Source organism: Grampus griseus, assembly GCF_964374135.1.
Source record: "Grampus griseus genome assembly, chromosome: 2".
In the NCBI taxonomy this organism is placed as follows: Eukaryota; Metazoa; Chordata; class Mammalia; order Artiodactyla; family Delphinidae; genus Grampus; species Grampus griseus.
The window spans coordinates 8,447,194-8,465,022 of record NC_139018.1 but is presented as its reverse complement, the minus strand read 5'-3'; the positions used below and the strand labels follow the sequence as shown (position 1 = coordinate 8,465,022).

Sequence of the window (17,829 nt, the reverse complement as noted above, 5' to 3'; positions counted from 1 at the left end):
CCTCAGTAGTTGTGGCTTGCGGGCTCTAGAGTGCAGGTTCAGTAGTTGTGGCGCACGGGCTTAGTCGCTCTGCAGCATGTGGGATCTTCCCAGACCAGGGCTTGAACCTGTGTCCCCTGCATTGGCGGGTGGATTCTTAACCACTGCACCACCCGGGAAACCCCAGGAGAAAAGGAATTATTTCTAACTGTGAGGATTTGATTCAGTTCAACAAGCGTTCCCCAATAGCAAGGGTCAGGAAGGGGTCGCAGAGAACACGTTCATATTTTAAATGCATTGAAAAAGGTAATGAACTCTAAGGGACAAGATGAAGTTTAGCAATTTGGTGCTTTGTGATTCATCCCCTTATTAAGTCCGGATCAAAGGAGAGAGCAAATCAGCTTACTTGAATTGCCATTCTAGGCTAGGAGGACAGCCAAAAAGACACAGGCACCTTACTTTGCAGTATTTTTTACACTTCAGTATGTTGGTTTTTGGCAGATGAGTTCAGGCGTCAGCAAACTTTTTCTGTTAAAGGCCAGATAGTAAATATGTTTAGCTTTTCAAGCCAACTCCTCTGCTGTTGTAGCAAGAATGCAACTATAGACAACATGTAAATGAATGGGCCGGGTTCCAATAAAACTTTATTTACAAAAACAGGCGGTACATTGCCAACCCCTGAATAAGACCAATAGCAAAGCTATATTTTGGCTCATGTTCAGAGAAATGGAATGAAGCCTCAGTCATGTCTGTACCATATTCAGAGAAATCATGATGAAAAAGTACTCTCTGTGGATGTGCTGGAGTCCTCAGGAGCTCAGAATGTTTGATTTCTCATTTATCCCTGTGGGCCTAAGTTTCATTCAGTAAGAGACAAATCAATAACATGAACAATGTGTCATCTTTTGAAACAGAGCTTTTTAAACGCCTACTGTCCACATGTTTATCCCTTTGCAAATATTTACAGATGATGTGTAATTGCACTTTCTAAGATAATTTCACCACCTAAAATAATAATCAGACCTAATGTTTACTGAGTTCTTATTTTGTGCCAGTCTTTGGAAACTGATTTTTTTCTATATCATGTATACTCACAATTTTCTTTACATTTTAATTTTTTTTCTGAAATAAAACCTGGACATGTTTTGAAAGTTAAAAAGCACAGTAGGATTTAGAATAAAAAGCAACAATTCCCTGCATTTCTTTTCCATCCCATCTCTACTGTTCAAAAGGAACCTCGGGCTTCCCTGGTGGTGCAGTGATTGGGGATCTGTGTCCCGGTCCGGGAGGATCCCACATGCCGCGGAGCGGCTGGGCCCGTGGACCATGTCCGCTGGGCCTGTGCATCCGGAGCCTGTGCTCTGCAGTGGGAGAGGCCGCAGCGGTGAGAGGCCCGCGTACCGCAAAAACAAACAAACAAAAAAGGAACCTCATTTAACCCACTTGTTCCTTTTAATACACAAAAATGCCTGCACTGATGTCCTCCGATTATGAACTTTAGACATTAACCACTGAGCTCCTGCTATGACAGATGAGCTTCAGCACCTAATAGGATGTCTCCCACTAATCATCAAGGGAAGATAGTAGTTCTCAAACTTTGACACTGCATTTCCTTTCATGAGCTTTAACATGTAGAGTATGTTCTGTATTGCTTCCTTCTTCATTCTAATAAAGAGCTTTAAATAATTAGGACAATTTTATTCTCTATTTGGTGAAAAACTTTTAAATATGTTACCTCTTTTTTGGGATACAAAGTGTTTGTGTCTGTAAGAAAGTATAGCCCTTGGTCAGTCATGGGGGACTGGGTGAGTGGGGAGGACATGGGGTGGGCGGGGCTATAGAGAGAATAGTAGAGGGAACTGTCTCACTTTACCTCATGTACTTTCTGAGATTTGGGGAGTTTTTTGTTTTTACAGTGGATATGTGTTACTTCTTAATGATGTTTTATGGAACTATTTTCAAATATTTAATATAAAAGAAGTCCTCTACCTTGCCCTTCACAGATACTATCAAAGGAAGGCAAAACTGGAGAAAGAAATGAAGTGTAAGAAATGCAAGAAAGCATTTGCATATATGGATAAAATGTGCTGCTCGTTCACAAGTGAACAAGCAGATCATTTTAGACCCATTAAAAAAGGATAACCCAGTTAGAAGACCTCTGAGTGTGCCAAGCGTTCACAAAATAGGCCAATCTGAGGCACAGCAGAGCAGGAAGGGAAAAGAACAAAATTAAATTGAAGAGGCGGTTTTTGTTAATAGAATAAAAATAGAAACTAAAGTTAACATTTCATTGGGATTAATATGTGGGCATAGTGTTCTTTTTTTTTTTTTTTAATCTTTACTGGAGTATAATTGCTTTACAATGGTGTGTTAGTTTCTGCTTTATAACAAAGTGAACCAGCTATACATATACACATATCCCCATATCTCTTCCCTCTTGAGTCTCCCTCCCTATCCCACCCCTCTAGGTGGTCACAAAGCCCCGAGCTGATCTCCCTGTGCTATGAGGCTGCTTCCCACTAGCTATCTATTTCACGTCTGGTAGTGTATATATGTCCGTGCCACTCTCTCACTTTGTCCCAGCTTACCCTTCCCCCTCCCCGTGTCCTCAAGTCCACTCTCTAGTAGGTCTGTGGACATAGTGTTCCTAGACTTAATTCAATAATACTCTCTCACCTTACCGTTGGATTCCATGAGTTTATTAGATTCAGGATATCAGTATTTTATTGTTTTCCTTTTTGTTTCGAGATTGATTTCGAGAAATCAACTCATGAGACTAAAATTTACCATGACTACTGTGTCGCTTAGATCCTCTGACAATTTAAGTATATCTCATTTTAGTTTTTGTTTTTTCCTGGAAAGTTATACATTATGAAAAATATTTTAGTGGAATCACATGCCAGAAAGTATTCAAGGAGATTCAGTGCTTAAATGTGTGGGGAGCCCTCCTGGGGAATGACAAACCCTTTGGAAACCAAACACTCCCAGGTCCAGGCCACCACTATTCTAAATTCCCATCTCTGCAGATGGTTCCTAATCAAGCATCGGAGTGTTACCAAAGCCCTCCCTCCACACACAGCCCACAGCCCCCAACGCATAAGCTGCTCTCCCCCAGCCAGGGGGAGTGGAGGGGGAGGGAATTACTTCCTTCTGCAAGCGCTTAGGCTAAATAGCACTGCTTTATGTGAAATCGTGAGAGGGCCTTGCCCATAAAAAAGAATGAAATCGTGCCATTTGCAGCAACATGGATGGACCTAGAGATGATCATACTAAGTGAAGTAAGTCAGACAGAGAAAGACAAATATCACATGATATCACTTATACGTGAAATGGAAAAAAATCATGTAAGTGAACTTATTTACAAACTGGAAATAGGCTCACAGACATAGAGAACAAACTTATGGTTACCAGAGGGGGGAAGGTAAGGAGATAAATTAGGAGTTTGGGATTAGCATATACACACTACTATATACAAACTAGATAAAGAGCAAGGATTTACTGTATGGCACCGGGAACTATATTCAAGGTCTTGTAATAACCTATAATGGAAAAGAATCTGAAAAAGAATATATTAGATATAGATATAGATAGATAATAACTGAATCACTTTTCTGTACACCTGAAGCTAACACAACATTGTAAATTAGCTATACTTTAATTTTTTTAAATGGTTAAAAAAGAAACAGAGGGCCTTGCTTTCTGATTTGGGGCCTCCCACTCCATTCTCCATGCAGCTGGAGGGGGTGCATAGGCCGGGCAACCAGGCTTCCTGGATCGGACTCTGTACCACCACCTCACTCCGTGATCCTGGGCAAACTGTGCCTCAGCTCCCTTAGAAGGTAGAAACAGAGATGAGAGTATCTATCCCCTGACGGTGAGAATTCGATAAAGCCCATGAACTGTTCCCATCCGTGTCAGCTATTATCACGAGCCCTCCCCAAAAGTGAAAGCACACCGCTGCAGGCCAGGAAATAGGAAGGGGCTGAAGATTTGAGCTGGGCTCAGAAGAGGTCGGGTAGCTGGAGGGGGGCAGCCAGGGACAAAGATGGGGAGGGGGCAGCATCAGAGGGGATGCCCCCCTGGGGTAAAGCCACTCCTTGAAAGAGGAGTCACTTCTAGTCCCGCTGGTAATTAAAAGTACACATGATTTTAAAACACGTTCTAAATGGATCCAAGTAACTGCTTGGCTTTTTGGCCCTACAGCCCTGAATGAAGAAATCAGCCATTTCGAAAAGCGGAAGGTGTTTATTTTAGTGTCCACGGTGATGACCTGGGCGCGGTCCAAACCCCTGGACCCAGTAAGTAGTGTGCCGGCTTTTCCTTTATGCAACATTTCACCCCCGATTCCTTGTAATCTGCACGCGAGAACTTTCTACAGTGGATGGTGTATTCTTACACTCCTGAACCCTACCCCATAATAAACACTCTGCAGAGTTCACAGGCTCAAAGAACACTCCATTCTAAGGGGCCACATTGTTTTACATGACCCTTAGAAAAAAGAAGAAAATGCCGCCTAGTCAAGTATAACAATGCTTATCACTTTTTATTTTAAATGTATTGAAAGCCCTCTCTTTTAGACTTATTTAGACCTATATCTTTGTCATATACATTCCTGTGCATACATTAAAAGGAAAAATATAAGCAAAATACGGTGGTTATAGTATTCCCCAAACTTCTTCAAACTCAGAGTCCAGTTTCTCTGAATCACACCTGCATTCTGTCTGTTTTCACACAATAACTTAGTATAAAACCTGAGTCATGTCATTTATCTCTAGGTAGTTTCCTATAAAGCTCATGGTTATCATTTTGCAAAAAATATGGATTCAGAGTCATTCTTCTAGTATTGCTTATTTTCTCCCCTGAGACCAGATTTCCATTTGCTTCTCTGCCCCAGTGCCTCTGTGCCTATGAACTACCTTTTCATCTCAGTGCTGAGTCACACTCTAATCTTTTTAAAGACATCTGCGAAAGGCAATTAGACCAAAATGCATAGTACCTAACTCAGTTTAAGGATGACAGTATGTGCTCAAGGTGACCTGAAGGTGACCCAGGCTCCAGCGAGGACAGCACCGTTGCTTCTTGACTGAAGCATCGGATGCTCCTCTACATTGTGATAAACCATGGATGACAAGACACATTCTAATTTCAGAGATGTTAAAATGTGAAAAAAAAATGCACGTGTTAGACTCAATGGAATACATTATTTATAGTAAGGAAATATTTAGGGATTTATCATACTTACTGCATCAAAGGCCGTTTGTTTGTTTAATTATCTCTCCCTCAGTGGACTGGGAGGTCTTTGAGGGCAGGGACCAGAGGTTTCCTGACCTTTTCCTATAAAGCTCTCCCACCTACTACTCCATTTGGTTGCTATCATCTCAAGGAGCAGGCCAGTCATTTTATTCCTGTTGAGTTCTATCCCTCAAAGAGTCTAGTAAGTGTCTGCTACAAAACAGTCATTGGCCATTTGACTGGACGATCATTTTGCTGGCCTGATTGATCGTCATCACTCCTTCAGTTATAAACTAACTTGTACTGACTTAAGCGAAATGGGGATTAATTGACTCATATAACTGGTAAGTCCAATAATGGACTTCAGGCACAGCTGGATCTAGAGGCTTAAAGAGTGTTCTCAGAAATCACCTACTCTTTTTCTCTATTCACCTGCTTCTTTTCCTCTCTGAGTAGGCTTCATTCTCAGGTAAGCTGTCCCCTCCTTCTGGCCCCCAGGAGCTCCCAGGCTTACATCCCTAGAACTTCGAGTGTCTTTTCCATTTTGAACATGTCCCAACCCAGCACTGGAATATGCTGTTTTTCCAGGTCTTGGGTCACAGGCCAAACCCTAAACCATTCACTGTGGCCAGGGAAATGTAGAGCTCTGATTGGCCAGACCTGGGATCACGTACCCACTTCTAGAGGCAGGGGTGATCCCCCAGCCCTGACCTCGCGTCTAGATCGGCAAGCAACCTTGCCCTCTGCTTCCCATTGGGTTTGGCCAGTGGGAAGCGCCAGTGAAGGATGGGGAAAATGAAAATAGTGAGGTCACGGTATTACCCCTCCAACTCCTTTCTGCCCAGTTGCTACTGGCCGGCTGAGCCCTTCAACCAAAGTCACTGCTCCTGCCAGGCAGCCCTCTCCACGCTGCTCACCCCCAGGTCCTAATTATCGCTTGCGCCCTCTGTACTCTGGGACCTTCGAGCGGTCCAGAGCACCCTGTTACTGACTCCAGGGTATGTGATTTCCCTATACCTGCCCACATCTTTGTAAATAGTCCTATTATTAAACCCTCCTCAAATTACCCACGTTGAGTGTGCCATTTCTTTCATGCTAGGACCCTGACTGATACTTCATGGTTCACTGAAGTCAGCTGAGCTTGTGAAGAGTCATGACTTCGTAATGCAACTCGAAAGAGAAAAGTGAATACTAGATTGGGGTAGATGCTGCTGTTTTCCAGTCAAACAGCCATCCTCCTGTCTTCCCATCAGAGTCCTGATTTGTTCAGGTGTCCACGCTGCCCACGAGACCCAGGGAAGGAAGTCTCTATCCCCAGCTCCAGGGGAAAAAATCCCAATTAATTCAAATGATCCATTGCCTCCTTCCAGTCCAATCTCCAACAAACAGCTTAAGTGATCTTGTTAAAATATAATTCAGGGATTTCCCTGGTGGCGCAGTGGTTAAGAGTCTGCCTGCTAAATCAGGGGACACGGGTTCTTTCCCTGGTCCGGGCAGATCCCACATGCCACGGAGCGACTAGGCCTGTGCACCACAACTACTGAAGCCCGCACTCCCTAGAGCCCGCGTGCTGCAACTACTGAGCCCATGCACCGCAACTGCTGAAACCCGCGTGCCTGGAGCCCGTGCTCCACAACGGGAGAAGCCACCACAGTGAGAAGCCCATGCACCGCAGCGAAGAGTAGCCCCCGCTCACCACAACTAGAGAAAGACCCAACGCAGCCAAATAAATAAGTAAAATAAAATACAATTCACATTGTGTTATAGTCCTGCTTAAAATGCTTAAGACCCTTCTATGCTCCTAGAATGAATCTGAACTCCTTTACATGGTCCACAAACCCTGGCAACCTGGCATTGCCTACCCTTTTTTTTTTTAAAGGTTTGTATTTTAAATATTTATTTATTTATTTGGCTGTGCTGGGTCTTAGTTGCGGCACGTGGGATCTTTAGTTGTGGCATGAGGGATCTTCTTCCCTGACCAGGGATCGAACCCAGGCCCCCTGCATTGGGAGCGTGGAGTCTTAAGCACTGCACCACCAGGGAAGTCCCCTGGCATTACCTACCCCCTCCTCTACCAATCCCCAGCTTGGCTCCAGTCATTTCAGCCCTTCTTCCCATTTCTCAAATCTGCAATGATTGTTCTACCTCAGGGTCCTCATCCTTGTGTTTCTTCTGCCTCTCTGATTAATTTCGTGTAAGCCCTGGACCCAGATGCTTTGGGCTGGTTATTTAACTTATACCAATGTGATGTGATTGAAAGGCTCCTGACTGGACTGTATATTTTAGAAATCCTACTCCAAATAGGACCTCTAAATCTGGATGGATTTGGGGGAAATCACTCTGTATCATGGATCTCAGTTTCTCCCTTTGATTCTCCAGGAAGTTTTTATTTAATTGTCCTTCCATGGGAGGAATGTACAGCAGGGTGAGTTGTGGAGAGACTGAGTGATGAACAGCTCAGTACACGGATATATTTTTCTTTTTCTCTCCTGATTCTTAGGGCAAACTGATATCTTCTTTTTTGCAGTATGCGGGCCTCTCACTGCTGTGGCCTCTCTCCTTGCGGAGCACAGGCTCTGGACGCGCAGGCTCAGCGGCCATGGCTCATGGGCCCAGCCGCTCCACGGCATGTGGGATCTTCCCGGACTGGGGCGCGAACCCGTGTCCCCTGCATTGGCAGGCGGATTCTTAACCACTGCGCCACCAGGAAACCCACAAACTGATATCTTATCCGATGAAGACAGTTTTTAAAGCCTGAGACAGAAACTTGCACATGGTATGTTCTCATTAATGTGGGATGAATTTTAGGGACAGAGGCAATATGGAAGAGAGAAAAAACACACATAATTTAGATTTAAAAAATGAGGGCTTCCCTGGTGGCACAGTGGTTAAGAATCCACCTGCCAATGCAGGGGACACGGGATCGAACCCTGGTTCTGGAAGATCCCACATGCCGCGGAGCAGCTAAGCCTGTGCGCCACAACTACTGAAGCCTGAGCACCTAGAGCCCATGCTCTGCAACAAGAGAAGCCACCGCAACGAGAAGCCCGCGCACCACAGCGAAGAGTGGCCCCCTCTCTCCGCAACTAGAGAAAGCCCGCGTGCAGCAAGGAAGACCAAACACAGCCAAAAATAAATTAGTTACTTAATTAAAAATAAATAAATAAATAAAAGAACTAAAAACATTTTTTAAGACACATTAAAAAAAAGAAACTACACACATCGCAAGAGCTATCAAGAAATGGGTTTTTTAATGCCTTTATGGAATCACAGTGACAACATGTCACTGTCTCTACAAAACAAAAGAAGACATTTAAATATTTTATTTTGTTTAAATTAAGTTTAAATGATAGAATCTGGCTAGCTAAAGCATTTTCAAGAAAATTAAATCACTATAAAAATAAGCAGTAGTTTTTAGAATGCTTTATTTGAGCTTAAAGGAACATAGTCTCCCTGGCATCTTTGGGCTTAGCAGTTTCCGTAGCTCTAACACGTGGAGTCTGGTCTTTTCTCTCTCATAGGGTGATTCCGAGATTCCATTTACTGAAGAGGATTATCGAAGAAGAAAACACCATCCTAATTTTCTGGACCACATAAATGCTGAAAAACTGGTTCTCAAGTTAGGGAAAAAGGTAAATCTCGAGTAGTAGAACCTTTAGGGTAAGAAAAGCTCTTTTGGAAGCAGCTTACAATGCACATGGTCAGGACTGTTCCACATACTCTATGTGTATCATGTCAGCTCGCTCCCCACCTCTGTATTTAGTGCCCGCGTCCTTATACCCACAGAGCTCCGAGCTTCAGGCTCCCCCAAGAGGCACTGTCCCAGGTCCTGCCCCACGTTCTTTTCCAGACCCCTAAGATGGAAGGCTTGTATGGAGTCCCCAGCAGAGCTCAAGCCCTCACCTCCTAAGGGGTCTGTTGGTCCAAAGAGTCCCTTGGTCCAGAAGAGTCAAAAAGCTGAGAGTGGGAATAGGGAAGAGGGAACCACATTTTCCCTTCTTCCAGACTCTATCTCATTAGTTTCTTACAGCAGCTCTGAAAAGTGCATATAAACCTCATTTTACAGGGAATTCCCTGCTGGTCCAGTGATTAGGACTCAGCGCTTTCACTGCTGAGGGCCCGGGTTCAATCCCTGGTCAGGGAACTAAAATCCCACAAGCCGAGCCGCCAAAATAAATAAATAAAAATAAACTTCATCTTACAAACAAGGAGACAGAAACTTCCAGAGGTTAAGTAATTCGCTCAAGGTCGCATAGCTAGCATTTGCTGAGCACCGTGCTGAGCGCTTCTTAGCCTCGTCTGATCTACTCCTTGCAGCAACTGTCTCGTGTACATACATAATTATTCCCATTTCACAGATGCAGACACTGTGGGAAAGAGCAGAGCTGGGATTCAAACCTGGATCCATCAGATACCAAAGCCTGTGGGTTTTGTTCTTATTTTCTCCTGACTCCAAAACTCCGTCATTCAGTAGAGTTGATCCTGACACATCCGTGTCACTGATTACTGACATGCCTCTAGCTGGGAAGTTCACGTAAACAAAAAGAATAGCTTATTAGCCTTCTGTTGCAGCAAAAGTTATCATTTTGAAATCCATATATTATAAAATTGTTTTATTTCTCTTTAATCAAAATAGATGACAGGGGGCTTCCCTGGTGGCGCAGTGGTTGAGCGTCCGCCTGCCGATGCAGGGGACGCGGGTTCGTGCCCCGGTCCGGGAAGATCCCACATGCCGCGGAGCGGCTTAAGCCCGTGAGCCATGGCCGCTGAGCCTGCGCGTCCGGAGCCTGTGCCCCGCAACGGGAGAGGCCCGCGTACCGGAAAAAAAAAAAAAAAAAAAAAAAAAAAAAATAGATGACAGGAATGCCCTGGTGATGAATAAGTAGTAACAACTAAAAATTATTGAGGGCTTGCTTACCAGGTACCAGGCACTGCGCCAGATGTTATTACTTACAGCACCTCATGTAATCCTCCTATATCTCATATGTAATCCTCACAATTCTGTGAATTAAGTGCTATCATCATCATCCTCATTTAAGTTAGGTAGAATTTATACAGAACCCCTAAACCTCTAAAGGTTCCATCCACTGCATTTTTTCCCATTATCGGAAGACCTACGATAGTGATATGTAATGATAGTTCTAAGGTGACACCTAGTGGTCTCAGAGGATATTACAGTAGGAACTTGGTCCTTAAATTCTGTCCTCCTAGTAAATGTTTTTATTTTATTAAAAATTTTTTTTTTTTACTTGGCAATACAAACACTGTGAGTATAAAATATTTGAAGGAAAAGACATGGGATTAGGCATTCTAGTCCCTTTTCTACCCATTAATTTATGACCTTAGCCAAGTCATTCAACTTTTGGAGTTAAATAAGTAAAATAAAGGGGTTAGACTAGAAAATTAAATTTCTTCCAACTCCAAATCCTACAGCTATATTATTTTATTAAACTTTGAACATTGCCCCAAATAGAAAATTCATGATTTCTTCATCATTTATTTCAAATTCACTGATTGAGAAAGCATGATCACACATGCAAAAATAATAGATGTGAATGATAGTCTAAAATGGAGAAATAAGGAATTCCCTGGTAGTCCAGTGGTTAGGACTCTGCACTTCCATTGCAGGGGCCACGGGTTTGATCCCTGGTCTGGGAACTAAGATCCCACAAGCTGTGTGGCACAGCCAAAATAAATAAATAAATTTAATTAAATAGAGAAATAGTGTCATCTTAATATCTTTATTTTATCATAAAAACGTTAAGTATGTCCCATGCTCTAAATTATATGATCAAAATTTAATTTCAAAAAAAATTTTTTTTAATCCCAAGCTTTCCTAATCACTCTTTTCTGAACAATTAATAAGATAAGGTTGATCTGGCCAACTTGGTCATCTTAATAACCCTTCTGTAACCTAGTGTTTTTCATCAAATAGGTAGAACCTTGGAAGGAATCATTTAACTCATATCCGTTAAGATCTTGCTATGTAACAGGCACTGTGGCTAAGAGTCGGCCTCACAGCCATGAACAAAACAGATGTGGTCTCTGCCCTCCTGGGGCTGGTTGTCCAGTGTTCATCAACTGTCACCACATTTGCAGTAATCACATATATATTCACATGCTATATTATAAACACAAGAAGGTGGACCAGTTTAGTTTTTGAGGCAAGTTCATAGGCTTTTTAAATCTTTTGGGGCATTTTCACTTATCACTTTCCCTAGGACAGGTAGGAAAAACCAGGGGACGGGGTCACCTTGTCCTTGCCTCTCTTATCCACTCGTCCAGATGTACAGGAATGTAGATCAATTATGATGATATGGTTCCTCCTCAAAAAGCTCACTCAGAGACCCCAGTTCTCTCATATCAGGGATGAGGGTGTGTGTGGGGGGGACTTTCTGGTCTCTACTTGGGTTCCATCCTCAGTACATGATTATCTCTTCAACTTACCAACATCCAACCTTCCCAAATCGAATCACAGTGGTGATGGAGGGTGTCTGTATTGATAATTCTACTTCTGACACCAACTACAGCGTTCTAATTGGATGAAGAATTAGCAAGAAGAGGCCAATCAGAGCACACATATGCTCACAAATCATACTGTCTCGAGTTAGATTAAATCCCCAATGTAATTAACCAAAGATTAAAAATCTCAAGTGGGACGGCTCATGAGTCCAGTGTTTCACGGAACCTAAACAGATCTCTGTGGGTCATTGCACCTTTTATACTTGGACCTCACATTAGCAATACAGAAAAAACTGCACCAACCATTGCACGAGTCTCTCTGGATTGTTAAATTAAACATCATCAAAGCCACGTCGTTATTGGATTATGAGAGTGGAGAGCATCAGAGGAAGAGAATCAGTGCCCAGGTATCCCTAAGCATTACCTCTGCCTTAAGCTTTTCAACATGCCAAAAAGCCTGTTTCTACACAGCGTAGCTGCTAGTACCTTGATGACAGTAAAAAATAGTTGAGTATTGAGGCAAATTCTCCCAGCCCCTAAATTACTCCTCCTGGATGAAGGGAACTCCATGTCTATTAATATCCTCATATTAAGGCCCATCACGAAATTCCTTGGTTCTATGTATGCCCCCTCCCCCACTCGGTAATTAAAGACCATCATGGATGGACAGATTTTTACATCTTCCTTTGCCTTTAGGTGCCCGGCATAGCACTTAAAGGTGGTAAGTCTTCACAATAATAAACTCTGGCTTTCATTTAATTGAGTCCCAATTAAATTTTAATAGTGGTCAGTGGGGTTGAGTTCCCTGCCTTTTAAGAGATACTCTTTTTGTCCTAAACAGTACATTAGGAGCTTGAAAGAGGTGATGAGACTTACTGAAGTGCTCATTTAAAATAATCATTAAAAATAATCTGATTCAACGTGGTTCATAATAATATATTTAGCTTTTTTCTTGTATTTTATCCAATAGGTCAGAAAATTTGCCACTTACGTCGTTGCTGCCGGACTTCAGTATGGAATGGAAGGAGGCATCTTACATGCTTTTTTTAAGGTATGACTTTTCCATGACTATAACTTTTTTTTTTTTTAAGTGTTTTACACTAAGGTTACACAATTCGAAGGTTATGTACTGGCTAGGCCCATTTAATAGCAGAAAGTTAAGGAAAATATGGATGTCCAACATAACTACCTCTTTTTCTTGTATTTCCCACTCTCAGAATAATAAAGAAAAAAATGGATCTCCTTTCATTCATGAGGCAAATGTTGATCCAGTGCCTACCATGTACCAGGAACCACTGTAGATACTGGGAACACAACATGATAAAGTCCCTGCCCTTGTGGAGCTTACATTCTAGTGGGTGGAGAAGAAGAGCGATAGCTAATGAACAAATTAACCAGTAAACAGAGTATTTCAGGTGTTGAAAAATAAACTGGAAAACAATGAAGCAGAGAAAGGTAGATCGAGCATGTGGGGCTAGGGTTGGGGGGTTAACATGTCTTTATATGATGGTTGAGGAAGGCCTTTCTTTTTTTACTTTATTTTATTTTTATATTTATTTTACTGTAGTATAGTTGATTTACAATGTTGTGTCAATTTCTGCTGTACAGTACAGTGATTCAGATATATATGTATATATATAGATAATCTTTTTCATATTCTTTTCCATTATGGTTAATCACCAGATATTGAATCTAGTTTCCTGTGCTATACGGTGGGACCTTGTTGTTTATCCATTCTGCATATAATAGTTTGCATCTGCTAATCCCAGACTCCCACTCCATCCCTCCCACATGCCTCCTCTCCCTCGGCAACCACAAATCTGTTCTCTATGTCTGTGAGTCTGTTTCTGTTTCGTAGATAAATTCATTTGTGTCATGTTTTAGATTCCACACATAAGTGATATCACATGGTATTTGTCTTTCTCTTTCCGACTTACTTTGCTTAGTATGATCATCTCTAGGTCCATCCATGTTGCTGCAGATGGCATTATTTCATTCTTTTTTATGCCTGAGTAGTATTCCATGGTATATATGTTGCACATCTTTATTCATTCATCTATCGATGGGCATTGAGGTTGTTTCCACGTCGTGGCTATTGTGAATAGTGCTGCTATAAACATAGGGGTGCATGTATCTTTTTGAGTAATAGTTTTGTCTGGATATACGCCCAGGATTGCTGGATCATATGGCAACTCTATTTTTAGTTTTTTGAGGAACCTCCATACTGTTCTCCATAGTGGCTGCACCCATTTACATTCCCACCGGCAGTGCAGGAGGGCTCCCTTTTCTCCACACACTTTCCAGCATTTGTTATATGTAGACTTTTTAATGATGGCCATTCTGACCAGTGTGAGGTGGTACCTCATTGTAGTTTTGATTTGCATTTCTCTAGTAATTAGTTGAGCATCTTTTCATGTGAGGAAGGCCTTTCTAATGATGTGACATTTGAGCAGACAGTGAAAGGCAATGGGGAGCCAGCTAAGTGGCTTCCTGGGGAGAGGCACTGGGCACTGCAAGTGCAAAGAACCAAGGCAGGGGCTTCCCTGGTGGTGCAGTGGTTGAGAGTCCGCCTGCCGATGCAGGGGACACGGGTTCGTGCCCCGGTCCGGGAAGATCCCACATGCCGTGGAGCGGCTGGGCCTGTGAGCCATGGCCGCTGAGCCTGCGCGTCCGGAGCCTGTGCTCCGCAACGGGAGAGGCCACAACAGTGAGAGGCCGGCGTACCAAAAACAAAGAACCAAGGCAGAAACGTGCTGGCTGGGTTAAGGAGCAGCAAGAAGACCAATGTGGCTGAAAGTGCTGGAGGATGGGGGGTGATGGAGTCAAAGAGGTGATGGAGGAGTCAGATGGATCCCAGCTTTGTAGCCCATTGTGAGGGTTTGGGCTTTTATTCTGAGTGGGTTGGGGAACAGACTATTTTGAGCATAGAAGTGGCCTAATCTGTCTTAAGTTTTCAAGGGTAACGCTGTTCTTCTGCTGAGTTGAGAATGTACTGTAGGGGGCCAAGAGCAGGGTCGTACCTAAGACCTAGGTGGAAATGGTGGAGACACTGAAGATGTTGGGATTTGGGATGTTTTGAAGATGAGGCCAATGGGATTGGCTCCAAGCTTGGATGTAAGGGTGACAGAAAGAAAGTAAAAATGACTTTAAGGATTTTGGTGCAAGTAACCAGAAGTAGGAAGTTGCCGTTTACTGAGATGGGGAAAACTGGGAAGGGACAGATTAGGGTGAAGCATGCAATCAGTGGGAAGTTCAGGAGCTCAGCTTAGACACGTTGAGTTTGAGATGGCTGACATCCAAGTATCGATACTCAGCAGGGAGGGAGTTGGACGTTGCACTGGAAGGTGGGAGGTGTGTTTGGAGATTATGGAGGTAGTCAGGACTAGAGTTATAACCTTGGAAGCCACCAGCATATGGGTGGAATTTAAAACCACAAGACTGGATGACATCACCTAGAGAATGAGTATGGAGAAGAGAAGAGGTCTGAGGACTGAGTCCTGGGACACTCCTATATTTGGAGATTTACAAGGATATGGGAGGGAGTCGGGAAAGGCAGCTGAGGAGGAGTTCCCAGTGAACCAAGAGGGGAGTGTGGAAAAAGACACATGAAAAAAGTGTTTCTAAAACGAAATAATGACCAACCATATCACACACGGCAGATAATCAAGTAAGATGAGACTGGAGGATTGACCTGGATATTTTTGGAATCGGGTAGAACAAAAGCCTGATATGTGTAGGTTCAAGGAGGGAGCACGAAGAGAGGAAGTGGAGATGGTGAGAACAGAGGAGCATTCTGAGAGATTTTACTGTAAAATGGGGCAGAAAAAGAAGGCAGGAGCTAGCAAAAGAAGTTTCAGGAAAGTGTTGGCTGGTTGGTTTTTTAATACAAGAGATATGACAGCTGAAGAGGATGAGCGAAAGAAAGCTTTTTCTCTTTGCCCGTGCTCAGCTACCTTTTACCTAACTGACCACCGGATGCTGGCCTTCCAGGCCTCTGCCCGGGGCCCTCTTGTCTTCTCCATCTACGCTCTTTCCCTGGGTTGGGCTGTTCAATCCCATGACTGGTGCCAATGACTCTCAAACATCAGTCTCCAGCGGGACTCCCTCTCCTTAGTTCTCACTCTGCAGATCCATCACCTCAACTTGGATGTTTCACAAATCCAAACTACATCGACAATCACCCCCATACCCGCAGCTCCTCCAGGGCCCCACCTCAGGAAATTGGACCACCTTCTACCCAGCTGCACCAATCAGAACCCAACTCCTTCCTCTATCTCATCCATCACAAGATCCCCAAGTCCTCTAGAGATGACCTCCCCAATATCTGCCTTCTCTCCAGCCCAGCGCCTCCAACTCCCCACCCAAAGGCTAGGAAAAACCCTCTCTTGTCCTCACCTGTCATGACCTCCGTCTCTTCATTTAAACTCTTACTCCTCATCATCCCTTCACAAGGCAACCAAAGCAAATCCAGTGATGTCACTTCCCTGCTTAAAACCCTTCAAAGGTTTCCCCAAGTCCAAAATATCTTACAAGATCCAGTGGTCTGCTGTGGCCCCCACTCCTACCTCTTTCACTCTTGAAAAGCAATATAAAATCATCTAGTGCATGACAGTTAAACAGTACCCAGACTATCTATTTATTTACTGAAATATTTAATGAAGGGAAAAGACAAAGATTTGGACTCTGAAGATCAGGGTTCAAATCCAGTCAAAGGGACTCATCGGAAGTGTAATGTCCTGGAGGATACTTTATGCACTAAGCATTTCATCTACAAACTGACGATCATTACCCCCAGCCAGTGGGGGTAATTTTAAATTTTAATTCTCACTTTCATGAGAATTAAAGACACCGTGCATACTAAAGAATTTTCTTTCTCTACAGATGACCACTAAAGACAGCTGATGACATTATGATTTCTTGAAAAGTATTTCAGCCCTGAGGTTGCACTTTATTTCTCTTAATAGGATTTGATCAGCAACTAAATCTCATCAGAACTGATTTACAAAACCTCTGGAGGCTATTATTTCATCAGATAGACAGATCTTTTTGGATGCCTCTGACTATGGCTCTGTCTGGGAGCTGTAATAGTCAGGCGCACATAACTGGGGAAAACATGCTTTTGCTTTTCTTTCTTTTAGCTAGCTTGGTCGGGTGAGGTCCCTGCATTACCAGTTTTTGGAGATGGAACAAATGTAATTCCAGCAATTCATGTTCTTGATCTAGCAGGGTAAGTATTCTACCAGATATATGACTTCCCGAGAATTAGCTGACTACCGTGTTTGTTTCTCACCGAGTGCTAAGACCCCCACGTGTATTATTGTATTTCTTCTTCACAACGACCCTAAGCAGAAGGTACTTTTATCATCTCCACTTTGCATCTGATGAAATTGTGTCCATCACCTAAAAGCGCCACACTTCTGATAGCAAGTTCAAGTTCACCTTTTAGAAACCTTACCAGCAGAATAGCATGTCTTCCAGTTTGGGAAAAGAACTCTTTATATGCGTTCTGGGGACCTGGTCCTTTGTCCCAGATGAGATTGATATGTCCAGCCCACCAACTTAAATTCTAGAAATTTGTGAACTATAAACCAGAAGCTTTTTTTCTTTTTTTTTTTTTGGCAATTGTTAAGTGATGCTAACACGTGTTTTTCAGACTCACAGAGTATCCCCAGGTCCCCTTCTCCTTCTTTGCAGACACTGACTTAAACACTAACTCAAAGATAGGGTTCACTTTATTTGCAGTTCATCGCTTGTACCTTTCGAGTTCCAGGGGCTTTATTCTGTCAACCCCTCAGCTCACCCCACAGGAGGGAGCAGCACCTCTCTGAGATTCTTTCTGGTTTCTAGATCCCCCCCTCTTTCTCTCATCCACCAGCCACTATTAAATTAGTCTCAATCCCAAGCAGATTTACAGATTTACTGGGAAACAATGAAGCTTAAACTTCAAGACCCTCCCCTGCATGGGTCCCTTCCACGATCCTAAACTTCATTTTTATTATTGTTCTCAGAGAGGGATTCCCTAAGTTGTCTGAGCTTCAGACTCTACATAAAACCTGGATCTGGGCTTCCCTGGTGGCGCAGTTGTTGCGAGTCTGCCTGCCGATGCAGGGGACGTGGGTTCGTGCCCTGGTCCGGGAAGATCCCACATGCCGCGGA

At 43.2% G+C, this 17,829-nt stretch overlaps 1 protein-coding gene across 4 annotated transcripts in view; it reads left to right on the top strand.

Annotated features, from left to right (window-relative positions):
• The window catches only part of AK7 (adenylate kinase 7), a gene marked incomplete at both ends in the record, with an annotated part of 54,365 nt that overhangs the window by 10,844 nt on the left and 25,692 nt on the right, over nucleotides 1–17,829 (top strand). For all 4 annotated transcript variants that reach the window (XM_082648682.1, XM_082648683.1, XM_082648681.1 and 1 more), the window contains 4 exons: nucleotides 4,183–4,277; nucleotides 8,733–8,843; nucleotides 12,644–12,724; nucleotides 16,812–16,900. In XM_082648682.1, the coding sequence (XP_082504808.1) occupies nucleotides 4,183–4,277; nucleotides 8,733–8,843; nucleotides 12,644–12,724; nucleotides 16,812–16,900 (376 nt within the window). The remainder of the gene's footprint in view (nucleotides 1–4,182; nucleotides 4,278–8,732; nucleotides 8,844–12,643; nucleotides 12,725–16,811; nucleotides 16,901–17,829) is intronic.